The sequence below is a fragment of the Vulpes lagopus genome, chromosome 3, assembly GCF_018345385.1.
Source record: "Vulpes lagopus strain Blue_001 chromosome 3, ASM1834538v1, whole genome shotgun sequence".
Taxonomy (NCBI): Eukaryota; Metazoa; Chordata; class Mammalia; order Carnivora; family Canidae; genus Vulpes; species Vulpes lagopus.
The window spans coordinates 127,813,969-127,840,544 of record NC_054826.1 but is presented as its reverse complement, the minus strand read 5'-3'; the positions used below and the strand labels follow the sequence as shown (position 1 = coordinate 127,840,544).

Here is a 26,576-nt window from a genome sequence, read left to right as displayed (position 1 = left end):
GCAGCCCCGCGGTCCCTGGCCCACCTTGCTCCGGGACATCCGGAAGAGAAACAGGATGACCAGGTAGACGGGATAGACGACCACACTGGACACCAGGCCGACGGCAATCGTGTCAACACTCAGCGGGATCCGAGTGGACACAGGCCCCGCGCTGTGGGGCAAGAGAGGAGAGAGACCCGGGCTGGGACAGGCTGGAGGAGGCAGGGGGGCAGGAGGAGGCCATCCGAGCCCCCAGGCACCCACCTGGAGGCAGTGTCTCCCACGACCCCGTACCACACGGCATTGGCGCCCAGGAAGAGACAGACGAGGAGGACGCAGCAGGTGGCCCGCTGGACACGAGTGAAGCGGCTCCGAGGCGGCCGGTCCCATATGGAGAGCCAGATGTGCTTGTCAAAGAAGCCGCGCTGCAGCTCGGCCACAAGGAGGCGCTGGGACCGCCGCAGGGCTGCCTCGCCTGGGGAGGGACGGATGGACGGATGGACGGGCTTGAGGAGCCGCGGGCCCAGGGCCACCCCCAGGCTGCTCAGCCCCAGGCTGCTCAGGTGGGACGGCCAGGCCCTTACTTGCTGCCAGCACCTCCTTCTCTACGAGGCCGCCGTTGGCCTCGGTCTCCACTGACAGCCAGTCATTGACCAGGAAGAAGGTGCTGCGGGCATTCTGCAGGTCCCTGACAATGACGTGCTGCAGGAACCAGGCGGGGCTGAGGCCTGGGGGTGGGGGTGATGCGTCAGGCCGGCAGGCGCGCCTGGGGTGCTGGCGGGCTGGCTGCGGGTGCCCCCACAGACCTTTGTTGTCGTGCCACACGCGGATCTTGCGCACGCTGCCCAGGCTGTGCGGGGTGGCAATCTGGAACACGTCCAGGCTGTTGCGGCGGAAGGCTCTGTCCCCATCCAGGTGCCGGTGGCCGCTGCGGCCCTCCGCCCCGTACAGCATGATGCCCACGTGTGCCGTGGTACCTGGAGGTTGGATGGACGCACAGAGGGGCTGGAGTGCTGCCCGGCAGACGCGTGACCCCGGGCCCCCCTTCCTTCCCTCACCAGACACGGGCGGTCTGGCTCTGCACGGCCGACAGATACCACGTCAGTGATGTCACGTGCCAGGGACGTGACCCCTGACGGCATGGCACGTGCTCGGGCTCAGGGCGGGTCAGCCGGGTGACCATGTGAGACAGAAGCTGGGCCACGAGCTCCCCAGTCTGCTCTGGGAACAGCGGACCAGCGTCCCTGTCAGTTCCCATACACCACCTGGCCCACGGGGCGCTGCCCGCCTGTCTCCCGGTGATAAACACACGCAACGTTTTATACAATTGGGGCATCAGAAGGGGACTGGCCGACAAGAGTGGAAGCACAGAAAGGAAGTGAAAAGTGGCAGCGCAGGGCGGTGACTTAGGATCCAAAGTAACTGGGCCAGTGACACCACCTGGGGCCCGTGATGGCAAACATCAGGAGGGGAAGGACCGAGATGGTGCAGAACACCTGACACTGGCAAAATACCCACTCAGGAGCGTTCAGAGGGGCAACAGGGAGGCGTCCGAAGCCGCCGCGAGGCTGGAGAACGGGCTCTCTGCCTGCAGGAAGTGCCGTGGCTGCTCGGCAACCACTGTCCAGACCACTCAGCAAGTGCTTCACAATGAAATCAAACGCTTTTATCCTCAGCATGTCTCACATCTGTGTCATGCTGTCCTTGCTCACGACCAGTAATGGCTCATGACCACCCTCACCCTTTGACCATCCGCCACTCACACAGGAAGGCCCTGTGTTCCAGTGCCCCGGTGTCCCGACAGTGCCGGGACGACCCATACGCTCCTGCTCGCAACATGCTGGGTAAACTGAGCCCTCGTGTGGCATCACCGTGAGGGCAGGTGGCCAGAGAGCACAAGCCGGGGGCAGCCCCTCCACTCACCTGAGCCTCGGCCCCAGCCGGTCTTGACCAGGATCTCATACTTGAAGCGGCCTCCCTTCCCGCAGAAAGGGATGATGCGCACCCGGCTGACGTCCAGCTGGTCCAGCTTATGCAGGATCACGGCCATGACTGCATAGGTGACCAGGCACACGGTACACGTCAGCAGGACGATGTAGTTCACGCCTGAGGCCGGCTCCTGGGGAGACAGAGCCATCAGGCCCAGGAGCCACATCCCCCACCTCACCTTCTCAGGACGAAGAAACAGGGTGCCACTCACCGGAAAGATGAAGTGGACGTGGCTGGGGGGGACAAAGAGGCTGGCACCAAAGGCAGTGAGGTGGCGGGTAAGGCAGACAGCCTGGCTGGGGGACGTCTCCTCCAGAGGCACAAGCCCCTCTGTCTTCCACATCATCTCCTTCTCGCTGAAGTACTGACACAGGGACGTGTACAGGCCCACACTCACTTCCAGTGCTGACCAGCGGAAGTGGCTGGTCAGATTCAGGTAGTAAGTCCCACCTGGGTTTCTGGTCCTAGAAGGACAAGGGAGTATGACAGCCAGACCCCGCCAGGCCCCAGGCTCTAGGCCCCAGCCATGCTCAGAGCCATGCCTGGCCCTCCCCCTCCTGCCGCCACATCTCTTCCCACAGGGAGAGCATGTGACCTCAGCACCCGGGGATCTGGTCACACCCTGGTCACACCCACCCTGCCCTCAGAGGTCAGCCCCACGCCCACAATAGGTCCTCTGTGGGCCTGCTTCCCACCAGCAGGGCGGGCGCTCACCCTGGGGCGATGAAAAAGGTATAGGGCCTGTGGTCGCCGCCCGCCAGCTCCTCCAGGCTGATCCTCCTGCTGGCGGAGCAGTTGTGCTCGTTGGGCCCGGGCACCGAGTCAAAGTACACGGCCAGGTAGGGCTCAGGCTCCTCGGGCAAGTAGCGCTCTAGGGGCACAAGTATAGGTCGGGCGGAGGCCCTGGGCAGTCGCTCAGCCCGGGGGGCACTGCGGGAGCTATCGGGAGCCCTCCCCGCTAACTAGGGCTTAGGGGGCTGGAGCACTCTCCGGCCCGCTCTGCGCTCCTCCCCCACTGCCCCCAGGCCAGGCCCCCGAAGCCTGTGAAGCAGAAGGCAGACTTTACCAAAGGCCACGAATTGGGGGGTGGTCCGTGAGAAACACCTCCTCACCTGGCGCACCCCTGCTGCCCCCACACGGGCCGGGCTAAGGTGGGGAGGAGGCAGCAGCCCCGAGCACCCCTCCCGCGGCACCCACCACTGAGCAGCGTGTAGGTGAGCTGCAGGTGCAGCCCGGCTGCCGGGTTGCTGTTCTCAGGGGTGACCACAACGCTGATGGAGGCCTGGGGCTGGATGACGGTGGAGCCAGCAGGGGCGCGGTGGCCCGGAGCAGCCTGGTCGGAGCTGTTGGGCACTTTCACGATGATGGCACGCTCCGAGGCCAGCTGCCCGATGGGGATCTGGGTGCCGGCCTGCGTCTGGAAGGCCATGGAGGCCACCTTGGTGGAAACGGTGTAGTTGCTGATGTAGCCGAAGGGGAAGGGATTGGAGTCGACGAGGAACATGAGCTGCACCACATCACTGAGGTTGGACAGGGCCCCACTGAAGGCCGTGGGGATAGAGAAGTGGCAGCTGGGAACCGAGGCGTTGCCCTGGCACAGCAGGCTCAGCGGGTCGGAGCGCTTGCCCTGGGCCACAATCTCCTCGCCCGCCAGCATCAGGGGCTCCTCGTTGAGCACACGGGAGCGCATGAGGATGCACATGAGGGCCGATGAGAGGTGGTAGGCCCTGGATGCTACCATGAGTGAGGGCTGCTCTGTGCCCAGCTCCGAGGGCTGCGGGCCCTGCATGTCCACACTGGCCAAGTGGATGAGGTCGCCTGTGAGAGCACAGGAGGTTGTGGAGGAATGCTTGTGGGGGAGAGGCAGGAGGAGGTGGGGGGAGCCACACGAGCCTGCTGAGGCCTTGCCCGCACCTGTGATGTTGAGAATGCTGTCAGCTATGCCCGTGGGCGTCCCAGTGCCGGCAGCAGTCTCTGCCTGCAGGATGCGCATCATAGCCTCAAGCTTATGCAGCGTCTTCTTCAGGCAGGAGTGGCATACGAGCTCCCTGCTGGACACCTGCAGAGAGGCTGGCTCTGTGTTCCACCCAACTCCAGCCTGGCTGCCCAGCGCCACACCCCCAACGCCTAGGGCCGGCTCAGCTCTGTCACACGGGCTATGCTGCTGGGCGCCCACGGTGGCCCTGGCCTTTCCCAACCCCCTTCATGATGCAGCTGGAAAAACTACCCCAAGTGTGGGTTCCACCCACATGCCTCCCTGCTGAAAGCTCTTCTGTGGCTTCTCTCCACCCAAATAAGACCCAGAGTGATGGGGCCCTGCCACCCACCCCCAGCCACGTGCATGGCCATGGGAGCCACATGGCACAGGGCTCCCCACCTCCCTGGGAAGGGGCTCTGCTCCCTTCTCTGTTGAAGGCTCTGGAGCAATTTCCCACCCCCCACTGAGACTAGGCTCAACCTGGACCAGCCCAGTCCAGTCCCCGAGCCCTGGACAGTGGAGTGGGTCGCTCTCCAAGCTACAGAAGCCAGGTGGGGCGTGACTGTGGGCTGGAGGGGGATGGCACAGGAATGGCCTCTTTGTGTCCGACCCCCCTATAGCTAGGCTATTCCTTATGCCCCAGGCCACCCTGCACAGTCACCAGAAGGATGGAGGCCCCTGTGGCTCCACCCTGGAATGCCCAAAGACCAGCAAATGACTGGGGAGACTGGCTGGGACAAGGGCTGCCAAAGGGCCTGAGCATCCCCCTACCGTGCACTGGGCCAGCGCCGCCGCGATCTGCTGGATGTCATCCACGGTGTTGACCCGCAGGGAGACCAAAGTCTCTGTGACATTCTTGCGGATCTGGGCTTGCAGCTGCCGCCTGGCATCCTCCTCTGCCTCCATGGCCAGAACCTGCTCGGACTGCAGGCAGCAAGCACAGGGGGGCCCTGAGTGGGCAACGAGCAGCCCCAGCAGCAGTGGGGGGGCAGTGCAGGCTGTCTCCACCACCACGAAAGTTGGGTGGCAGCTCAAGGACTGTTTCTTCAGGAGCAAAAGGAAGCTTTCCCAGGACTCCTTCCCAGGGGTGTGCTCGGGAGTGGGGGAGTCCACAGGTGGGGACAGGGACCAGAACTTGTTTCAAGGTGACCCACAAGAGAACTAAGCACGTGCTACGCTGCAGGGACTGGTGTGGGCCCACTGTCCCCACTGAGGACAGATGAGAGGAGTCCTCACCCCTGCACTGGCCTCATTGAGCACAGTGATGAGGGCCAGCGAGTACTCGATGACGTGCTGGGGGTCGGCCTGTCTCAGCAGCCTGGGCAGCATGCTCTCCGTGAGGCCGTGCAACCAGCTGGTGAGGTCTGCGGGTCCTCCCTGGGGGTCGCCAGGAGGCTGTGGCAGGGTGATGGCCAGAGACCTGAGGGCAGAGTCCCGGGGTGAAGGAGTGGCAGTCCCCACTCCCACCTGCCACCTGTCCCGACCCCTCCCCCGTCCAGGCTCACCTGTTGAGAGCGACCACAGCTGCACCCAGCTGGTCCTGCACGACCACAGCCAGGCCCACCTGGAAGTGCGGTGCGAAACCCGGCGGCAACACAGCTCCGTAGGCAGAGAGGCTGCCCCTGTACACGCAGAACTCCTCGCAGTGGCCCTGGCGACAGCGCCGCAGCAGCAGTGCGTACACCAGTGGGGCGCTCGCGTCTTCGGCGTCCTGCCAGCCTGCGGGGCCCTCGGAGCGTCAGTGGCGCCCCCAGCCCCCCGCCCGCGCCCCCCCTTCCACTGCGCTCACCTGTGCACTCGAAATGCACCTTGGTGGTGAGGGCGCGCACGGCGTCAAGCGGGAAGAGGCGGCAGGAGCCCCCGCGCGGGGGCCGGTTGGCTGACAGGCGGATGGAGGCGCAGCCCTCCTCCTCGCCCGAGCGGCCCAGCACGGTGAGCGTGAACGTGTAGCCCTCGCCGTCCCGCAGCACGCCGCGCCGCAGCACCAGCCGCATGCCCGAGCTGCCCGTCGACGTGGTCCTCTGGTCCAGCACCAGCGTCTGGTTGCTGAAGGTGCGCGCCGCCCAGCGCTGCGGGGCCCGGGGGCGGGGCCGCGGTCAGGGGCGGGGCCCGATGACGCTCCCGCCCCGCCCCTTCACGTCGCCCCTCCCCTCCCCGGCGCCCCGCCCCCGCTCGCTCACCCCTCGCTTGGAACCCTCGCTGCAGTTATCACAGCGGCCCTCCAGGTACACGTAGGAGCTTCGACTCACTGCGTACACTGCCTGCGCCTTGCAGGACACGCACTCCAAGGACACGATGGGCACGCGGCCCCTGCGGATCAACACCTGGGGACGGGGGTGTCAGAGGGAAGCCATGACCTGAGCCAGACCCTTGAATCTGCGCTGCGCGGCGGGGAGCTGGCGGCTGACCGGGCGGCAGAGGAGGCACCACTGCCCTCCTCTCCGGACCTGGCCAGCTCCTTCTCGGCCTGAGCCCTCACCCAGGACGATCACCTGGTTGTGCGTCTCCCAGGCTGGGGACGGTGGTGGGCATTCTCAGTGCTCGCCCACGAAGGGGAACCGACGGATGAGCGCCTGTGTGTGGGAAGGGACCCCGCAGTCCCTGCTGCCTGAGACTGGGGCCCACCTCAGCCAATCCAGACCAGACCCCACTCTGGGCAGGCCCACTGAAGAGCCCCAATGTTGGGGGCCGACAGCGCCTCGCAGGGCACCCCCATGCAGCCTAGCGCACCTGCTCCCGTCAGCACACCTGCCTGGGGATCAGCCACACCGTGGTCCTGACCCGCCTGGAGGGCCCAGGGGAGGGGAGTGGTGAGCACAGGTACAGGTGGGTACAGCCCCTTCCTGTTCAGAAATGAGGACACCCGTGCCCTGGGGAGGGGACTGTTTCCTCACAGCCTTTGGCGCTGAACAGCCGCTCACAGGTGGCTACGGTGCCTGGGGCCCTGGGAACCGTTTGGGAGGAAACCATGTTGAAGCAGGACACTTTGTTAAAGAGAAATTATCAAAAGCACTAACTCCTAATGAGAACCGGTAGCTTCCAGAAGCACGACATCATTAGTCCTCGCAGTGTTTGGGGGCAGTCGGCCCTGGACACTCAGCCCTCCCTGTCCACCCCGGGGGCCTGGAGCTCGGCCTTGCTGGTTCAGGCCCAGGCCAGCAGCACCCACCGTCTGGTTGGTGGCCTCCTCCTTCCGGCCGGCCTTCCACACAGTCAGGTTGAAGGTGTACTCCACACCAGCCTGCAGGCGCTCCCGAGGAACGATGACCACGCTGCTTCCCCGGGGCCCGAAGGTCAGGGTACAGCCACCAGTCTCACTCTGCAGCCACATGGGGAAGGAGTGTGAGACCCGGGATGGCTTCAAAGCAGAGCCTGGCGAGGGCACAGCCGGGAGACCCCCTCCCTATGCTGGGCTCAGCAGCACAAACAACCTAGGGGCTGGGGCCGGGTGAGGGGTGGGGTGGGGACACATCCATGCCCCGCAGGGCACCCGACCTGTGTCGAGGCCACACAGGCCCAATGGAAGCTGAGTGGTGTCTGGTCACCGTCCTCTAGGTTGGGATCATAGGATTTGCTCCCGTCCAGCACCAGATCCTGAGTGTCTGACCACACGCGGTACGAGCCGCCCTCAACAATGGGCACCAGGCGCTCGGGCACCACAGTCACATTGGCTTGGATGCTCCGTGCCAGCGGTGTGTCCCCAAATGATACCATGAACACAAAGCAGTAGTGGCCCACAGGCAGTGCCAGCCGTGGCACGACCAGCTGGGGCCGGCTCATGTCCACACTGGGCAGGGCCACAGGAGCCAGGCGCCCAGGCCGCTGGCAGCTGGCAGCACGGTACACCTGCCAGCGGTACTCGGTCTGATAGGTGACACAGTCACGCAGGTTGACGTGGGCCTCCAGGTAGTTGCGCTGGGAGCGCCGCATCAACACCTGTGGGGGCAGGGCCACATCCACCTCGGGCTCCCTGCAGGCCAGCACGTGGACGGTGACTGTGGCCTGGGCCACGAAGAAGCTCACGAGGTTGGAGGCATTCACCTCTATGCGGTAGTCCCCTGGCCGCAAATAGGAGTGTTCAGCCCAGGGCTCCTCCGTGTCCTCCACCACGGCCCCATCCCCGAAGTCCCAGCGATAGGCCACACGCCGGGGGCTAGGGCTTGTGGCGGCCTCAAACCGGGCTGTGCGGTTGGTAAAGCAGCGGCCACTGCGCAGCACCACATGCTGGATGGCATCCTGGACCTCCATCAGCAGCGTGAGGTTCACGCCGCCCAGCTCATTGAAGGCACGCACGTGGATTTCCAGCAGCCCCGCAGCCACGGGGGTGTAGGTGACATCACGGCCCGAAAGGATGACCAGTGAGTCCCCCTGGACCTTTTGCAAGGAGAAGTACCAGGCGTAGGCCACGCGGGACCCACGCTGCACCCGGGCTGTGAAGTTCCTCTCCGTGCCCGTGGGAATGCCCAGCTCGCAACAGTGGGGCACCTGGAGCCCACCCACAGCCTCGAGCACCAAGATGCGCACCTGGGCCTGGGCCCGGCTCACGTGGTTCTCAGCCTGGACGCTCACCGTGTAGTCCCCGACTCGGGGGAAGCTGCGGGAGAAGCGGGGCCCAGGGAGCGCCTCCATAGCGGCCCCGCTGACCTGCAGATGGAAGCGCACGGCGGAGCCGGCAGCCAGCATGACCTGGAAGTGGACCAGCTGCCCCGGCTCCGCCACCTTGCTGTCGGCCCACACCACCAGGCCCGCAATGGGTTCCTCTACCGTGAGCTCACGTGTGGCCGTGACCCAGCTGACTGCATTGGAGGCATTGAGCCGCACGGAAAAGGCGCCCGCATCACGGAAGACCACAGCAACTTGCTGGCCACGCCTGCTGCCTCCCGGCACCGTCCAGCACCAGCTCACGTTGGTGCCTGAGTCCAGCTGTCCCCAGAAGGGCACCGCAGAGCCTGCTGCCACGAAGCCGCGGTCCATGTCGCCGGCCCGGATGCTGAGGCCACTGACCGGCACCTGCACAGCCACTTCGATGGTCACATTGGCTGAGCCCAGCCAGTTCATAGCTGTCACCCTGATCAGGTACAGGCCGGGGCTGGGGAAGACATGGGTGGAGGATGGCTCTGGGGTCTCCCAGCTCAGTCCTCCCTCCGGGGACCAGGTGTAAGTGACACCACTACCCCCAGCTAGCTCGGCACAGAGGATGACGCTGGAATTGACTGCGGCCGGGTTTGGGGAGGCCACAGCAGCCAGTGCACCCACGGGCTCCACAAAGTCAACCGTGCGGTTGGCCCAGGCTGTGCCCAGCATGTTGGCAGCCCGCAGTCGGACATGGTACGTGCCGGCCTCAAGCACGGTGAGTGAGAAGGCTTTGCCGCTGCCGGCCAGGGCCGGGCCGCCATCCCGCTGGGCGCTCCAGCTGTAGGAGATGTTGGTGCCGTCGCTGACCATGGCCTGTAGCTGCAGCGTGCGGTTGGTGGGGAAGCAGCAGCCGCCCCCTCCCCCTGCCACCTGCAGCCCCTCGATGTGCCGCAGGACGTAGATGAAGATGCTGTCCTGGGCGGAGCCCACCTCGTTCTCAGCGGTCACAATGATGTTGAAGGTGCCCACGGAGCGGAAGGTGTAGGAGATGGTGGGGCCCCCAGGGATGGGCGTGCAGCGGTCGCAGAGCACCCAGGAGTAGCGCACGTCGCTGCCGGCCTCCAGGGAGGTGGTGAAGCTCACGCTGCCATTGAGGGGCACCACCGTGCGGCTGGCGTTGACGCTGAGCCCCTGCACGCGCCGCTGCACCGTGATGTTCAGCCAGGCCTCGCCGCGGCTCACCTCATTCCACGCGCTCACCCTGACGGTGAAGTGGCCCGTGCTGTTGTAGGCGTGCGTGACCGAGGGGCCCTCGAGGTGCCCGCCGTCCCCCAGTTCCCACAGGTAGGTGGCGGGGTGTCCACGGCCCATGGCAGAGAACAGGTAGGGCCGCTGCAGCTCGAGCACACCAGAGCCGTTGAACCCAATGCCCGTGAGCTCCACGGGCTCCTCCACTTCCACGAGTGCAGAGTCATTGGCGGCCGAGATGTTGTTGGAGACGGCGACCGTCACCAGGTAGGAACCTGGGTCCGCATAGGTGAACGTGGCTTCGGGGCCCCCGACACGGGGCGCGTCTTCAGGGCCAAAGTCCCAGGTATAACGGTAGGGGAAGGGGGGCCAGGCATGAGCCACCAGATGGGCCTCATCCCCGAGGCGCACAAACTGCCTCTCGGGCCACAGGGTGACGTTGCCCACCTCGGGCTCCACACAGACGCTGGTGAAGTAATGGGCCTTGTTCACAGGGCTTGACAGGACCAACGCCAAGGGGAACGTTCCACTCCGTGTGAAGTTGTGTGTCACCGTTGGGTCCCCAAAGATGGTCGTGTTGGATGAGCCATCCCCGAACGTCCAGTCAAAGATGTAGTGGGCAGGGTCCCCGGTGACGTGGGCCGTGAACCAGGTGTGGGGCTGCACAGGGATGCAGGCCGCAGGCTCAATCCGCAGCACCTCCAGGACGAAGACGTGCACAGGCAGGCTCAGGGCCAGGTGGCCCGCAGGGCTGGACACACCCACGGTCACCGTGTGGTTCTGTGCCCGCAGGTAAATGTGTTCCACCATGGCCTCGGGGCCCACAAGCACGGTGCCATCCCCCATGTCAAAAGTCCACGTGACGTTGTCTCCCGACTCCAGGATGGCGCTGACTGTCACGGGCGCGCCCTGTTCCACAGATGGGCTCAGGCTCACACTCAGGCCCCGGAGCTCCTCAAAGACGCGGACGCTGGTGCACGCTGTCACACCACTAACTGTGTTGTTCACCTCCAGATGGACGCGGTAAATACCCCTCGAGGCATATGTGTGGCTGACCTCTGTTTGGTGCTGCGTCACAGCTGGGGAGCCATCCCCAAAGTCCCACGTGTACAAGATGCCCCCAGGTGAAGGCAGTGGGTGTGGGGAGAAGGTGACAGGCTGCCCGGCCACCAGGACGTGGCTTCCCACAGCCACAGCCACCGCAGGTAAGGTGGCGCGCACACTCACAGGCACTTGCTGCGTCAGGTTCTCAAAGGCGTTGGACACCAGCAGGGTCAGGTTGTACTCACCTAGGGGACAGACCCTAGTGAGGACAAGGCCAGGCCCACTGCCACCACCTGCTTGGCAAAGTCACCACCTAACCCCATGTAGCTGTGTGGTGTTGCCCCTTGGGAGGGCAGCACGGGGCCCCAGTTAAAACATGAAGGGACAATGCTCTTGGACCCAGCCCTGAGGGTCCTTGCAATGAGGGGGGGCAGGGTGCCATCAGCACAAGGCAAGACGTGAGGCGCTGGCAGGAATGAGAGGAGGACAGCAGCTGCCGGTGTGGGGCAGAGGTGGTGGGGGCGCCTTGGTTTACTGTGTATTCTGTGTGGGAGGCTTCTAGAACTTGTAACCCCTTCTACCCCCAAAAGGGTCTGAGTGGGGACCAAGCGGGGGGGGTGGTCTGGTTTCTGGCCAGGAGACTGGAATCATGGGGCTCAGCAGCCAGTCCCCTCCTCACCCCCAGCCCCCCTCCCTCACCGTGTTTAGGGCCCCAGGCCGTCAACCCAGACCAGATGGAGGGAGGATGGGGACTGTCCCCACAGGAGGTCGGTAGGCTCCAGCCCTCACCTGGGACGGCATAGACGTGTGTGACACTGTGCTCCACCAGCACCTGGGCCACCGTGGGGTCTGGGACCCAGGAGTCATTGTATGGAGGCTTGAACTGGCCGAGCACCTGATCCCCATCCCCAAAGGTCCACCTGCCAGGGCAGCGGGCAGACAATGAGCAGGGGTGGGCGCACCCCCGCCCCTGCCCCCTCCCGGGGTCCCACACACCAGCAGCTCCCGGCAGGTGGGGGCGTGGAGGCTGGGGGACTGCCCGGCACCAGCCCCGCCCGGCTCAGCCTGCCCCACTGCCTGCCAGGCCGCGCACTCACAGAAAGGCCACCTCCACAGCCGAGTCCACCAGCACGTGCGCAGCCAGCTCCAGGGTCGTGTTGGGAGGCAACGCGGGTGGCACAGCAGACACCCGAAGGCCCCTCATCTTGTGCATCCGCTCCACGGTGACGTTGTAATTCACGGTGACGTTGCTCACGTGGTTGGAGGCTGTCAGCTGTAGAGACAGGTAGCCGTGTGTGGGCTGCTGCGGGTGGTGGGAAGGCCGAGGAGCAGCGGACAGACCCCACCCTGCACTCACCCGCAGCCAGCCGGGTGTCCTCGGGAGCAAAGCAGAAGGGAAGGCAAAGGTGAGCGCCGCCCGCCCCCCGCACCCCCCCGCCCCCCCCCCCCCCCCCCCCCGCGCCTCCCACCCACCGAGAGCTTGAAGACGGCAGCACTCTGGTAGATGACATTGAAGACCACGTTGTGGAAGGTCAGGGACTGCTTGTCGTCAATGGTCCAGCGGAAGACCACGTCGGAGCCGGCCTCCACCACGGGGCTGTACCTCTGCGGGAAGGACATAGCGTCGGCCTTTGGGGCAACTCCGCCCTCAGCTCAGGTCCCCCCACCTGGACACGCCTCCTGGGGGGCCTCAGGGGCTGACCTCAAGACACCACAGGGGAGAAGGTGAGTGGCCGTGTGGTGTGGGGCTGGGCTGGGACTGAAACACACTTTGACCTTACAGCCCCTCACTTTCCCAATCTGGAAAGCGACCCAGTACCAGCGACGGAAAGAGCCCTCCATCTCTGAACGTCCACACACCCCATCCCTGGGCTCTCCCCGGGCCCCTGAGTTGTGGACAGCACAGGCTGCCCAGGAAGGCCCGGCAGACGCAGAGGGCCTCGTGCTCAGGGATGTTCACCAAGGCAGCCGACAGACCAGGTGTGGCCGGGGTACGCCGAGACCACAGTTGCATGGGTGGAGGGCAGCTAGAGACGGTCCTTCCGACGGCCCGTGTGTGAAGGCCGCGGAGCCGAGGGCTGCCCGGCGGGGAGGGACAGCCTGGCACGGGGCCAGCAGCAGGGCACCAGACCCTCTAGCCTGGTGGGAACACAGCAGGGGCCTCGAGAACACACGCAGGTTCCGCAAACTTGCAACGGGCTTCTGGTGCACAGCGGCAGCAGAGTGAGCACCTTTACAGCCGCTGTCTTAGCAGGGCCTCTTCACTGACTCCGGAACTCACGAGCCACCTAACAGAACCCGCCGGGAAGCCAACCGTGGAGCCTGCTGTCCCCAGAGGCTGAGCTGCGTCCTCCCCAGGGAGGGGCTGCCCTCAGCACGAGCACCTTGTCTGGCCTCACTTACCACCAGGACGCCCTGCAGCACACGGGCTTCGGGGCTGGGGGCGGCACGAAGGCCACAGATGGGCTCCTCGGCCTTGACCCGCAGGCTGAGGTTGGCGTGGCCGGCGCTGTTCTCCACCACGATCTCCACCGCGTGCTCACCCTCGCTGAGCCCAGGCAGCACAAGCACCGCAAACAGGGTGTCATTGGCCTCGAGAGTGCAGCTGGGTACCAGGGCAGCCACCGTGGCAGGGCAGGTGGTTTCAAAGGGTGCACTGGCATTGCCCCCAGGCCAGCGGGCCATGGCGGTGGCGTTGGTGCCAGAGTCCACCTGGAGCACCAAGACTGAGCTGTTGGTGGGCACATAGAGGCGGCCGTCGTGGGGGATCGGGTGGGCGACACGCAACCCAGCCACGGGGGAGAGCACATCGAAGCTGCAGGACAGGTTGTGTGTGGACACACTGTTGCCCACGGTGGCCCGGACCTCATAGCGCCCAGGCCGCCGCAGCCCTGGGTTGGGCCGCAGGCCCAGCAGGGTGGTGAGGCGCTCTGTGGCCATGAGCAGCCGCAAGGCACAGGCCAGGCCGGCCGGGGCTGCCTCCAGCTGAGCAGGGAGATGCACCAGCCAGGCCGGGGAGGTGGCGGAAAAGTAGAGGGCCTCAGCGCCAGGGGCGCCAAGTGCTGGAGAGCAGCACAGAAGGGCACCTGGTCCCGCGTCATGCTGCAGGGCGATGAGGTCACCAGGCTTCAGGGGCCCGTCCTGGCCACGGAAGGTGACCTACAGGAGAGGCAGGTAGGTCGTGTCAGGACCTCCCAGGGGGCCACCGCGGGTCAGGGGCTCTGCACGGGAGCACTGAAGCAGGGCCTCCAGCAGGTGGGCAGGTTCTACCCGGGCCAGCCCAGACTCTCGCTCACAAGGGACAGTGGCACAGGCTCAGAGCGGGGGGTTTGGGGAGGCAAGGATGGAGGCAGGGGTGGGCGTTTCCTGGGCAGGCGTAGGGCTTCTGCAGATGCTGTGCCCAACATAAGCACAAACGGCTGAGGTGGCAGTTTCTGAGGCTGTGGTGCTAACCAGGGACACTGACAAAGCCAGGGCAGGGCCGTGGCAGGGGCTGGGGGGGCTCAGTGGAAGGGTCTGCAGTTTTGTCTGTGTCTGATGAGGAGACCCAGGCCTCGGGCAGCAGAGGGGAGGCAGCTGGCACCCAGGCCAGTGACACGTACTGAGTACTGGGAAGGAGGACCCGCCGGTACAGAGAAGAGGAACTCCCTCAGCAGCACACAGGAGGCCCCGGGGAGTCCCGGCCCAGACGTGGACCCATTGGCACAGGCCCAGGGGCCGCAGGGGTCATCTGGTGGCAGGTGGATACTGGCTCTGGGGCACCAGCGTCCCTCTGGGGTGCACTCAGGGACTGACTCGGTCCGGCTCTCCCGGGACCCACTCTCAGGCTCCCTGCTGTTCCCTGGGGCCCCTGCAAGGAGAAGAGGTACGCTGGTCATGCTGATGAGCCCGAGTCGGGGACACCCCCACCATGACTCGAGGACTTGCCAGGCAGCAGCCGGGCCCCCACCATCATGCCTCTCCCCATCCTGACACTGAGTCAGCTGACACACGCAGTCCTGGGGATCCCAAGGCTGAGTGGGTCTCTCTATGTATGGCTGGAGGCCAATCCAGTAGCCATGGGACCAGTGCATGTGACAGCACAGACACCTCCCCACCCGCAGACAGAGTCCCACCTGCTTCTCCCACGGGCCGGAACACCTGCAGCCGCAGCTGGGCGGGCCGGCGCAGCTCCTGAGTGCCAAACTCAGCCGCGGTGAGGAAGGCTTCCCTGCTCAGGCCCAGGCTGGGTAACACCATCACCTGAGCGGGGGCAGGGGGCGCTGCTCAGCTCCACAGACCCCGACCTCCCCCACCGGTCCCACCCTGCTCTACCCCACCAAGTGGGGCTTGACACTGTGGAGGACACTCAGGATGAAAAATCAAGTCGGAACCATCTGTGAGCAGAACTGCCATCTTGTTTTGTGAAAACCCCCACAAACACCCGAGAGAAGGCTCGGGAGTACCCAGAGCTTTCTCAGGTACTGGGGTGGGGCCTGCTGTCTGCGTGGTGGAGGGTCCCTGCAGCACCTCCAGTGGGCACATGGGGCATCAGGAAGGCAGGAAAAAGAGCTTGTTTTTAAAGAGCCACAGCAGCCAGTCTAAGGCTCAGGCTCCAGACTGTGTCCTGGAGGGCCCGGGGTCAGCCTACCTCGACAAGCTCCTGGGGGGCTGAGAGGGCCTCCTGCTGTGCCAGGGGGCTCAAGGGTCCCTGCAGGTCCCCACTGGGCGCTCCCACGAGGAAGTTCTCCGCGTCCCACACGGGACCTAGGATGACAAGGGTGCAATGAGGTCCTGGGCCCCGGAGGAGAGCGTTGTGGGGCCCAAGGCAGGGCCGGACCCCGGACAGAGCCACCTGGCAGGAGCCTCCCAGGCCCCCCAGCTTGGTCTGTCTCATCGGGGGCAGGCTCAGCTCAGCACAACAAGTGCTCAGCAAACACAGAGGCCACTGAACAGCTAAGGAAGGAGCCCAGGATGGGGGAGGTGACCGTCTGGCCAGGACAGAAAGGGCAGCCCGGAGACCCTGCGTGGTCGGGGGGCCCTGGGGGCGGGGGAGGACAGCCGCGGGGAGCTCCCGCCCGTGCTTCAGGGAGGCGGCTTCTGTCCAGGACAGGTGACCCCACCGCCGCGGCCCCAGCGCACCTCCAGGCCGCAGCTCGCAGACGTAGCTATGGGGCGCCGAGCACAGGTCCGTGTTGCACTGGCCCGCAGGCCCGAGCCGCACGCAGCGCTCGGCGGTGGCGGGGTGCGGCTCCCCGGGGAGCCAGTTCTGGCAGCTCTCGAGGCTGAAGGCAGCGCCCTGCACCGCCGGGCCCGCCTCCGCCCCCTCCACAGCCGAGAAGCCGATCCACACGTCTAGGCTCCTGCGGGCAGGCGGTGGGGGGGCGCTCAGGGGCTCCACGCAGACAGCACCCTCCCCAGCCCTCCCACGGGAGCCCCTCTCCTCACTCTCCACATGGGGAAACCGAGGCTCGGAGACCCGGCAAGCAAGGCCACGGCAGCGTCCACACACACCCGAGCCTACGGGGCGGGGGCCCCACCCGCCCACACCGTACTGTGACAAGGCTCTGGGGGCAGGGGCGCCTGCGGGGTGCAGCTGGCTGAGCAGCCGACTAGGTTCCAGCTCAGGTCACCATCTCAGGGTCATGAGATTGAGCCCCCATGCTGGGCTCCGCGCTGAGGGGGCATTCTGTGGGAAAACCTCTCTCCCCCTGCCCCTCCCCCTGCCCCTCCTCTTCCTCCCTTCCTCTAAAATGGATACTAAAAATCTTCAAAAAACAAAAACAAAAAAATCAAAAAATAAAATAAATAAAAATCTTCAGAAAAAAAAAAAAGGCGGCTCTGGGTGTAGCATTTGGGAAACAGAACACCTGCACATCAGCCCCCCAAACAGGCCACTGCCCACAGCTCTGCCCACACGGGAAGACCCTTCTGGAGGCAGGGCTTATCGACACCTGGACAGGGGAGCACTGGGAGAGGAGTGAGGTGCCACGGTCAGGGCCAGGGCGGGGGCCCAGCTTCTGCCAGCTAACTGGGTGACCTTGGGCAGAGGCCTTGACCATTCTGGGCCTCAGTCTCCCCTTCTGGACACTGAGGATGCCCAGGGCATGATCCCATCGGGTCGGCCCACACAGGGAGTCGGGGGGGGGGGGGGGGGGGGAGATGGGCCTCGGCAGGCGCCAACAGTAGCGGGGGAGGGGTGGTGCAGGCTGCAGGGAAGCACATTTCCTCCCAGTCCAGGGAGGCCCAGGCAGCCTCCACGGTCACAGCAGCACCGTCCCCACCCCTGCCAGGAGGGGCTCAGCAGGGGACAGCGGGGTGAGCAGCAGACAGGACGTGTGGTGCTGCCCCACCCTCACCCCCACACCTGTTTGAAGAGCTGTCAGGAATGGTGTCCGCCAAGCAGGACGTCAGCTGGACGCGGCTCCTCCAGCCACCCCCGCCTCTCCTCCTGAGCCTCCTCAGGCCTCAGGCTGTCCCTACCCCGGCATTCTGGGGACCTCACCTCCCAGCCTCTCCAGGAGTGGGGGGGTACCTGGTGACCTGGGAGACCAGGAAGTGCTGGATGGCGGGACTGTCCACCATGGCCAGGGCGGCCCCGGCCCAGGCACGGCACTGCTCCTGCGCCTGCAGCCAGGCGGCCTTCTCTGCCACCAGACGGTAGCAGTGCCCGTTACCAGGGAAGATGACGGTGTCCGAGGGGCAGAGTGGATGTACCACTGCAGGGTCTGCAAGTGCAGAAGAGGGCATCGATGTGTGTCCAACCGGGACTGTCCCACCCACTCCGGCCCTTGGGTGCGGGGAAGGCACCCACCTTGGGCTGGCTCCTCGCCCACAGCCACAATGCTGTATGTGGCTTCCAGGTCCGAGCCGCCACGATTTCGGACACCAAACTTGAGGGTCTCATCGCTGCGCACCGAGGTGAGGCACATGAGCTCCAGGGAGGCAGGGGCCGCCTCCACGTGCACCTGGGTCCCTACCTGGGCTGAGCCAGCCCCCAGGGCCAGCACAACAGTCACGTGATAGCGCCCGGGCAGCAGGTAGCGGTGAGTGGTGGTGGGACCAGCAATGTCCACCTTGGGGGAGCCGTCACCGAAGTCCCAGTGTGTGGAGCTGACGGGCAGGGAGGCAGTGACATGGAAGGCTGCTGGCTGGCCAGAGGCCAGGGGTCCCTGAGGCCCCACCAGGGCGGCCCCTGGGGAGGCGGGGAAGATGTTCTGGAGGAGAGTGGGGCCCCCACATGCAGGGGCAAGGGCCAGTGGGGCGCCGGAGCAGAAGGGCAGGCAGGCTGAGGAGGCGTTGGGGGGCTGGGTGGCCCCGCACAGGCACCAGCCCTGGTCTGAGAAGGCCCCAAGGCCATGGCCAGCCGCAAAACAGAAGGCACCGCAGGCCTCGGGCGTCAGTGGGCCCTCGTGGGCGGCTGAGAAGGCCACCAGCGCCACAGCACCCGAGCTGTTGTCAGGGAGGCAGGCAATGTACTCCTCACCTGGACGGAGCAGACAGGCTGGTCCCCATCACGTCACCTCCACCCAACGGCTGCTGTCCCTACCTCCCGTCCCCCCCCCCCCCCCCGTGCCATCCCCTTGGTCCAGAGGGCCTTCCTCACCCCAACCCGGCTTATCTCAAGCACCGTGATTACTGTCCAAGCGCCTCTGCTGCCCGGGTCCCGCCTCCCACCAGCCAGGTAACCCTGGAGCACCTACGGGGACCTCCCCAGCAGGGAAGGCCCGAGCTGGCCCCACTCCAGCCACACTCACCACAGCCACCATCCAACAAGGGGACCCCGAGGAGGGGCCGGCCAGCTAGGGGGCCGGGCCCAGCACATGTGGCCGCCTCGGGCCGAACCATGCGAACCTGCTGCTCTTCCGCCCAGCGAGGCAGCCACGCCAGACCGCAGTCACACTCCAACGGGTTTCCGCTCAGGTTTCTGTGGGAGGCATGAGGCCAGGCGCTCAGCAGACGACAGGGCAGATGGTGGTGGGGGGTACCCGGACAAGCACAGCATCCCACCACCCCTGTGGCAGCCTGCTGGGCCCTGAGAGAGCTCCAGTAGGCAAGCAGACAGTCCCCAGGGCCTGGTCAAGTGGGAAGGGGCACAGAGGCCAAGTCAGGAGGGCAAAGAGGGTCACGGGTGGGGGGGCTTGGCTAATGACACCCACCAAAATCACTTACATTTCACTTAAGTTAAATAAGTTAGAAAATATTCCTTCTTCTAGAGTTGAAATCTTGTTGTTACTGATATCCCTGGAAGAAAGGGGGGATACAGCAGGTCTGATGGGAGCCCCAGTGACCCACACGAGGACAGGCAGCTGCCACCGGCCCACCCCGCAGACTCCCGCGGCCCCTGGGGGGACCACTCACAGCTCTGTCAGTGCAGAGAGGTTCGCCAGGAGCCCGACATCCAGTGCCCGGAGCAGGTTGTGGGAGACGTCTCTGGGGAGCAAAGTGGTCAGTGATCAGGGCCAGAGCCCCGCAGGGCACAGAGCAGACCGAGGCCCACCCCACAGGCTGCTCTGGGGCTGGGCCAGGATGGAGGCTCCAAGTGAATGGAACAGGACAGGGCAGGTGGCCCCCAGGACTCCATCCACGCATTGTGCCATTCCCTTTCTGCCCCGAGTCCCTCCCCCAGCCCAGCAGTGCCACCCCACACAGGGTCCAAAACAGGGCAGCCCAGGGGTCTCCAGGCCCGGGGCCCCGCTGTCACTGGCATGGGGGGGGGTCTCAGGATGCCCCCAAGACACCGTGGAGGACAGAGGGCAGGTAAATGGGGAGGGGGCCGTGGTGGACAGCCTCCTGTCACGGCTACGGGGACAGGCCACAGGGAAGAGCGAGGCGAACACAACCCCAGGAAACACACCGGCCCGGCAACAAGGTCACACACAGCTCCACCGGGAAGCACAGGGGTCGGGGATTGCAGACACAGGCTGAAACATGATGCGTGGCTGCTGCGTCGGAGTGGACCCTCCCGAGACCCGGTGACCCCGCGAGAACCCACGCAAGGACACAGGGACCAGGAGTCAGAGCCTGTTCTCCACAAACCGCAGGACGTTCAAAATCAGACGTGACGGGGAGTAACCCAGCCGTGGGAAAGGAGCCCAAAGCCCGAGTGACAACATTCTGGAACCACATAGAGTGAAAGAATGCAGAACGGGACGCCCTTCTTGCAGCATCACCGTACTGGCAGAGACAGGCATCAAAGCCACGGAAAAGCACGCGACATCCACCCCTGCTGTCACCACGCCAGCGGAGCGCAGGCCAGAGGGCACTGGCCATTCCGGTGCAGGCCCAGAGGCTGCGGCACCCCTTCACACCCACCACGGCCCGGGCCCCAGGGAAGAGAGCAGGCGGTCATGGCCACGCTGACCCCTGGGGATACCCCCGAAAGCACTTGACCCCCAAGATGTGAACGTTCCCAAACCACGACCCCCGGTGCTGGCGATGCTCCCCCACCACCCGGGGAGGGTGGAAGCCCTTCAAGCAAGGCACCCTGCAGCCAACGACTCCACTCTCCCTCCCCGCCTGGACTCCTGGGGGCGTCCCACTTCCTGGGATGGAGACCCGCGGAGCACCCTGACTTGGGGGGCGAAGGTCACCCACTCCTCCTCAGCCTCTCATCCCCCCAGGCTCGCACACACGTCGGAGTAGCCCCCTGCTACATGGCCTCCACACAGATGAGGCCTGGGCCTCCCACCCGCAGAGCCCGTGCCCTTGCAGGTGCCACTGCCTGCCCTTCGATGTCCTCACAACGCCTCTCAGCGGCCTGACCGCAGGCCCCCGAGGCCCCCCAGTGGTGCAGAGGCCCAGGGTCCACTGACGCCTCCTCCAGGCCCTGCCGACCCAGCTCCTACAACACTCAGACTCCCCTACTGCCCCAACCACAGCCTGGTCCCAGCACCCCCTCCCGGGCACCTGCCTGGCCTCCCGAGGCAGCCTGCCACGCATCCAGCCCCAACAGTCACCCTCTGAAACAGGGCCTGCTGCAGACACGAGTCAGAACGGGCTGGTGTGAGAACAAGGTCCTCCTGGGGCAGCCGAGGCACTGAGGGCCAGCCCAGGCCTGGGCCTCCAGGCACACAGGCCCCCGGGACACAGGGGCTTCGCGGCTGGGATGCCCAGAGCAGCGCCCCGGCCTGGCCCCTGATGCCGCGGACTGTGTCTGGAACCAGGTTCAGGAGGCGACACCCACCACAGCCCAACCCCTGCTTCACCCTGCAGATCTGCCGGCCCCACAGGGTCTCACGGCAACCAGCAGGGGCTGCGGGCTGCACCTCCTCCAGGCCGCCCTGCCATCTGCACTCCCCACATGGCTGGGGGCCGGGGGGCACCCAAGGGGGGAGCAGGCCACAGGGGTGCCCGTACCCCTGGAGGCGGGGCTCCCAGGGGTAAGGGGTGGGGGTGGGGCTGGGGAGAAGCCCCCCACCACTGTGACCAGCACGCCCCACCCGACAGGTGGCAGAGCGCCTAACTTGGAAAAGTTCAACTTCCAGGCCAGAGGTTCGAAAGCAGCACCAGCTGGAGCCCTTGCACATGCGGTGCAGCCCCCAGCGGCCCCCACCCCCGAACCAGCGGAGCCACACACAGGGGAGCCACGGAGCTCCTCCCCTCACCTGTGGGCAGAGTGGGTGCAGCCCCTCAGCACAGGTGCAGGGGAAGTCCAGGTGCAAAATGCAACCCCCCTCCCCGCCCGTAACTCTTCCAGCTAAGATCTAAAGAAAGTGCTGGAAAGGGGGGGACACCTAACAGCTCCAGTCTTGAGAGCAGGTGAGTCCCTGAGTTTTCCATACCTGTTCTGCCCTCAAAAAAGGAGAAATGAGGTGTGCAGGGGCCAACAGACAGGCGCCCCAGAGGGCCTGGGGGGAGCTTCACAGGGGACAGCGGCAAGGGGGCTGGCAGGGGAGGGCCAGGAGGTGGGGTGGGGAGGCTGCCTCCCCTCTAGGAGGAGCGGCAGGTCCCTGACCATGAGCCCTGCCCCATCCCAGCGAGGTGGGAGGTGCCGGGACAAGGCGCTGGTCTCAGTGGCCTCCTGGCTTCCCGTCCTGGGGGAGGGCGGGGACAAATACACAGGGAGGCGGGTGCCTGTGTGGGGCAAACGCGCACGTCCATCTCCACCCAGAACCTGGGTTCCAGGAATTCTATGCCTTCGGGGGCCAGGGGACATGGGGCCAGGGCCCCCTGGCAGGGTCACCTGTGCCCCTCACCATGGAGCCCGGATTCCCCTGTCCCTTCCCACACGTCGCCGGGGACAGGGTGCTGACGGGCCGGGGACAGGGTGCTGACGGGCCAGGCTTTCTAGGGTACAATGGCCACTCCGCGCTCGACAGGCTCCCCACCGCTGGCCCGACCCCTCTCCCAGCGCTGGGTGGGCAGGCCAGGCCGGGGGGCCAGGGAGGGGCGGCCGGACTCCCACCCAACTGGCTAACCACGATGCTCTGGAGTGACAATGACTGTCCCATGCGACCCTTCAGCAAGGCCTTCGCAGACCTCCTGATGGCTGAACTGAGGAAGAACCAGGCGCCAGAGGCAGAGGATGCAGGCCCGAGGGTGAGCACGGGCCTGAGACCCACTGGAGGTTCCCGGGAGAGCTTCCCAGCTGGGGCCTCAAGCAGAAGAGGAAAGAAAGAAGGAAAATCCCTAAAATGTTTTTCCACATCCCGTTTTCTGGAAAATCCATCACGAGTGGCAGCTGCTGGGAACCGCCCGTGGTGCCTGAGAAAGCAGAGCAGCATGCAGGAGGGGCTGGCCACTCAGCCAGCACCCACCCCCGCGCATTAGGACATCGCTGTCCCTGGCCTCCTGGCTGTGGCTCCCAGCCGTCCCCGGCGCATGAGGTCCTCCAGCCAGCTCTGCCTGGCCCAGCAGCCCCCACACGCGGAAGGCCCCACCATCACGGTCACACGGTCACGGGCGCTGGCCACGTGCTCCCTGCACTTTCCTCCTCCCACCCCCCCAACGCTCACCTGGACCTGGCCTGGCCCAAGGGACCCAGAAAATATCAACAGGCTCTCACGGATCCTGCTCGGCCAAGGTCCCAGGCCCCAAGGGCAGAACCAGGCCAAGCCCCAGCCCTGCAGCCCACCCCAGGCTGTGGGAGCATCTGCGTGGGGCAGGCCACAGGCAACAGTGTCCACTGGGAGAGACGCGGAGGCAGAGGGGACATGGAGGGGGAGCTCCAGACATGGAGCCAGAAGGGGGTCACCAGAAGGGGGACATGGACAGCATGGTCCCACAGCCCCAAGGTCCTCAACAGCCACTTGTCCACATTTGTTCTGGCCGCCAATGTTCGGGGGGAATGCCAAGGAGGCCCTGGGCCAGCCTCCCCGCCCCCACCTACCCAGGCTTCCTCTGCAACCCCCAGGTGACATCATCAGTCTGACACCCTGCCCCCATGCTGGGGTTCCTCACATCCTGCAACCACCGGGGAGAGAGACAGCAGGCCCAAGGAGCTGCCGAAGAGCCCAGCAGGGCCACAGCAGCAGGGGCTGGCCGCTTGGCCAGCCCCTACCGGGAGGAGGGCCAGCAGCCTGGCCGGACTGCACCCCTCAGAGGTCCTGGGCCAAGCAGGGTCCACCCTCTGGCCAGCTAGACGCTCCCCAGTGCCCCCGAGGCCCACACGAGCAACCTCCAAGGATCCCAAGGTCAAGACTGGAGGGGTCAGGCCAGCTTAGGGAGGAGGTGGGTGATCTGAGGACCCACACACCACCAGGGCACGGGCACACACCCACGACAGCACAAGACACGTGTCCCCTCCCCAGGCACCAGGGATCAGGTTGAGAGGCTGGCCATCCTTCTCCACCCCCACCGCAGTGACCCAGCAGTCACTGGGGAGCCCAGGCTGTCCCCGTGCCAGGGAGGTCCTGACTCCCCCCGCCCTCCACACCAGGCGTCCTCCTGAGACGGGGCACCAGCCTCCCTGCATGTGCACCCTTGGGGTCCCCGTCTGTCCGGGTCTGCTCCTTCCGGCTCCAAGCAGAAGCCTGGTGGGGGCAACCCTGCTTCCACCACAAACTGGAGGTGCCCGGAAGGTGCTCAAGGACCCCCATCCGACGAGCCACGGTGGCTCCCCCCTGCCCTCTCCACAGAAGGCTCAGTACCTGCGTCCTGCCCCTGCTCACATCTGGGCCCCAGCGGAAAGAGCTGAGGAGGGGTGTACCCAGGGGAGGGGAGGGGGTCAGGGTGCAGGAAAGTGGTCATTAACGGCAGGTCTGGAGGGTCCGTGAGCCCAGGGTGGCTCCAAGAGCACCCTACCCTTCTAGAGCTGAGGAACTGGAGGCCCTAGAGAAGCTGGGACCCTGCCCTGCAGCCCTGACCGGCCTCAGTTTCCTCCTCTGCCAAGGAGAGGAGTGGCTCGTGTGCCCGCTCCCCAGTCCAGATGCTGGGCGGGGTCTGGGGGCCAGCCGGAGCCCCCAAGGAAACATCTGCACATTCCAGACTCATGTGGTCAGCGGCGGGGGCGAGTGCCAGGCCCCAGCCCATCACCCCCACCCCTGCGCTGGCCGCTGCACTGGAAACAGGGCTTGGGGGGGACTGGCTCTGGAGGGGCCGCTGCGGAGGTTATGTAACCCACTCCTCTGGAGCCAGCAGTTGCCTCCTCCCTCTGGCAGGACAGGACGGCCGTGCTGGCGGGAGGAAGGTACCCCACTCCCCGTCTGGGGCCCAGGGCCCCGTGCTCCGCCCTCCATCACCGGGCTCCTGGAGACACAGCCTGGGCTGGCCTCTCCTTCCCCAGAGACCCCGCTGGCTCTGGGGAGAAACAGGTTCTCCTGGGCCCAGCAGGGAGGACCCCCACACACCCCTGCAGGAGCCAGGCCCAGGCCGAAGGGGAGAGGCCTCCCGCCCCACCCCTGCACCGTTGGCCACGCCGCAGCGCAGATTGCCACAGCTCCCCGCAGCTCCCTGCAGCTCCCCGCAGCACCGGGGGCCCCGCAGCACCGGGCCGGCTGCCGGGAGCACCGAGCCAGTCTGAGCGGAATAACCTCACTCTGTTTTTATTCTGTCTATTTATGGCGAGCCAGGCTGGCTTCCAGGGCCGGAAACCATGATGTGTAAATTAATGAATTCGAGTTTAGGAAGGAGCGGATTTGAAGACAAACACGCAGAGGGGGCCAGCTGGGGAGGGGGCAGAGGCGGGCTGTCCCCAGAGGGGCCCACCGGCCCAGGGCGGCAGTGAGGGGTTGTGGGGAGGAGAGGCCTGCCTGGGAACCTCCCAGGTCCAGGGGGTGGCCACGGTTCCCAGCGTTTTGGGGGGGCCCCGCCACCCGAGGTCTGCCCTCCCACTACTGGCCTCTCACCAGGATGGGGCAGCGATACCTCGTGCGGGACGCTGCCTGCCCAGGGACCGCAGGCCAGGCTGGGCTGGGCAGGGGAGCGTCTGACCCGCAGAAAGGAGACGAGGGCCGGGGTGTCCTCCACGCTGGGACAGAAAGACACTGCTTGGAGGAGAGGTTTCCCCAGATCAACCTGCCCAAAGGCAGGCACCACCAGGACATTAACAAGACCAGGCTGGGGGCCCACCCAGGAGAGGGTCTGGGGCCACCCTTCAGGGCAAGGGGAGAAGGCCCGTACCCGAGTGTGTCCAGCGGCCCTCCAGTGTGGCATCCCGCTGAGCTGCACTCATACCTGTCGGCCAGCCAGGGAAGGAGGGGAGGGCCATCCCTCCCACGGCCGGGAACGCTGCTGCCCACCGTCGCCTCCCCAGAGGCCGAAGGCTGGGCTCTCCCCCTCCAGGCTGGGGAGCTGGGGAGCTGGGCCGTGGCCTCCGGCTCTCCAGGGGCACAGGCGCCAGTCCAGCGTGGCTAGCAAGCCCATCACCCCCCCGCTGCTGGGCTGGAAGCCGCGGACACCAGGGCTACAGAGCGGTTTGCAGGCTGGGGACCCCGAGGCCACCAGAGCTGTGAGTCTGGCCCCGAGCGCTGCCCCCGCCAGGAGGGGAGCTGCCTTCTGGCCCTGGCGTGGGACCAAGCCCTCTCGGGGTGGCACCCGGGGCAAGCTGCATGCCCGCAGGGACAGCACACAGCCAGGCCCGGGCCCACAGGCCCCGCAGGGAGGGAGAGCGCCCTGCCCACGCTGGCCCTGGCACGGCGGCCGGGCACCCCCGGGCCCCAGGCGGAGACGGCTGCCAAACCACAGAGAACGAGGTGTTCCGGGAGAAAAGGCCGTGAGCTGCATTTTCCAGCTGCGCTGCATTGGGCCGGCGGCTGCAGAAACGCTCGGTAGGTGCCCCCGGCCACCCCGTGGACACGGCCCACCTCGGCCGAGACACCCCGGCACCCCGCGGACGGCCGCCACCACCCCAGACGGTGGCAGGACAAACGCGATGTTTTCATTCCACAGGGCTCAGCGGGTTGGGCCCGTCTGGGTTCCCGCTGCTGGCGCTGGCCACTGCACAATGTTCTGGAAAGGAAAATGTGCATCTCCATCCAAAATGGCTTCCTCGCTGGAAACCGAGCCTCAGGTCCCCTCAAGAGCCAGGGTCCCCGAGCCGTGGGAGAGCAGGGGGCAGCAGCTCACCACCTCTGGGGCGGCCCGTGGGGGCGAAAGCCACTCCTGCGGGGCCGCCCAGCTAGCTGTTAGAACACGGTGGGCCGGCCACCCTGTCGCCCAGGCCCAAGGCAGAGCACCGGATGGGGAGGAGGAGGTCTCCCCCGGGACACACCCTGGGCTCGGGCTCGAGAAAGGCCTGCAAGATGAGCCTGCAGGGAGGCAGGAGAGGGAAACCGAGTCTCGTCGACACCGGCGCCTCCGCCCCCAGCTCGAGTGAGGTCACCAGGGTGTGCCGTGCAGGACA

At 66.0% G+C, this 26,576-nt stretch overlaps 1 protein-coding gene across 9 annotated transcripts in view; it reads right to left on the bottom strand.

Annotated features, from left to right (window-relative positions):
- Nucleotides 1-26,576, bottom strand: part of PKD1 (polycystin 1, transient receptor potential channel interacting) — a 41,174-nt gene that overhangs the window by 8,164 nt on the left and 6,434 nt on the right. For 4 of the 9 annotated variants that reach the window (XM_041748703.1, XM_041748704.1, XM_041748705.1 and 1 more), the window contains exons 1-30: nucleotides 19,650-20,215; nucleotides 19,154-19,225; nucleotides 18,965-19,036; nucleotides 18,550-18,719; nucleotides 17,607-18,278; nucleotides 17,328-17,520; nucleotides 15,935-16,155; nucleotides 15,444-15,559; nucleotides 14,929-15,055; nucleotides 14,416-14,663; nucleotides 13,217-13,972; nucleotides 12,287-12,418; nucleotides 11,911-12,086; nucleotides 11,603-11,733; nucleotides 7,442-11,058; nucleotides 7,116-7,265; nucleotides 6,127-6,270; nucleotides 5,736-6,015; nucleotides 5,452-5,665; nucleotides 5,183-5,366; nucleotides 4,718-4,870; nucleotides 3,883-4,027; nucleotides 3,166-3,786; nucleotides 2,683-2,839; nucleotides 2,180-2,432; nucleotides 1,903-2,098; nucleotides 786-956; nucleotides 564-707; nucleotides 244-454; nucleotides 25-151 (exon numbers count right to left, since the gene is read on the bottom strand). In XM_041748703.1, the coding sequence (XP_041604637.1) occupies nucleotides 25-151; nucleotides 244-454; nucleotides 564-707; nucleotides 786-956; nucleotides 1,903-2,098; nucleotides 2,180-2,432; nucleotides 2,683-2,839; nucleotides 3,166-3,786; nucleotides 3,883-4,027; nucleotides 4,718-4,870; nucleotides 5,183-5,366; nucleotides 5,452-5,665; nucleotides 5,736-6,015; nucleotides 6,127-6,270; nucleotides 7,116-7,265; nucleotides 7,442-11,058; nucleotides 11,603-11,733; nucleotides 11,911-12,086; nucleotides 12,287-12,418; nucleotides 13,217-13,972; nucleotides 14,416-14,663; nucleotides 14,929-15,055; nucleotides 15,444-15,559; nucleotides 15,935-16,155; nucleotides 17,328-17,520; nucleotides 17,607-18,278; nucleotides 18,550-18,719; nucleotides 18,965-19,036; nucleotides 19,154-19,225; nucleotides 19,650-20,065 (10,269 nt within the window). In that variant the 5' untranslated portion in view covers nucleotides 20,066-20,215. Of the gene's footprint in view, nucleotides 1-24; nucleotides 152-243; nucleotides 455-563; nucleotides 708-785; nucleotides 957-1,902; nucleotides 2,099-2,179; nucleotides 2,433-2,682; nucleotides 2,840-3,165; nucleotides 3,787-3,882; nucleotides 4,028-4,717; nucleotides 4,871-5,182; nucleotides 5,367-5,451; nucleotides 5,666-5,735; nucleotides 6,016-6,126; nucleotides 6,271-7,115; nucleotides 7,266-7,441; nucleotides 11,059-11,602; nucleotides 11,734-11,910; nucleotides 12,087-12,286; nucleotides 12,419-13,216; nucleotides 13,973-14,415; nucleotides 14,664-14,928; nucleotides 15,056-15,443; nucleotides 15,560-15,934; nucleotides 16,156-17,327; nucleotides 17,521-17,606; nucleotides 18,279-18,549; nucleotides 18,720-18,964; nucleotides 19,037-19,153; nucleotides 19,226-19,649; nucleotides 20,216-26,576 lie in introns of those variants that run through there. The other 5 variants (XM_041748708.1, XM_041748709.1, XM_041748710.1 and 2 more) reach the window with 3 other exon arrangements.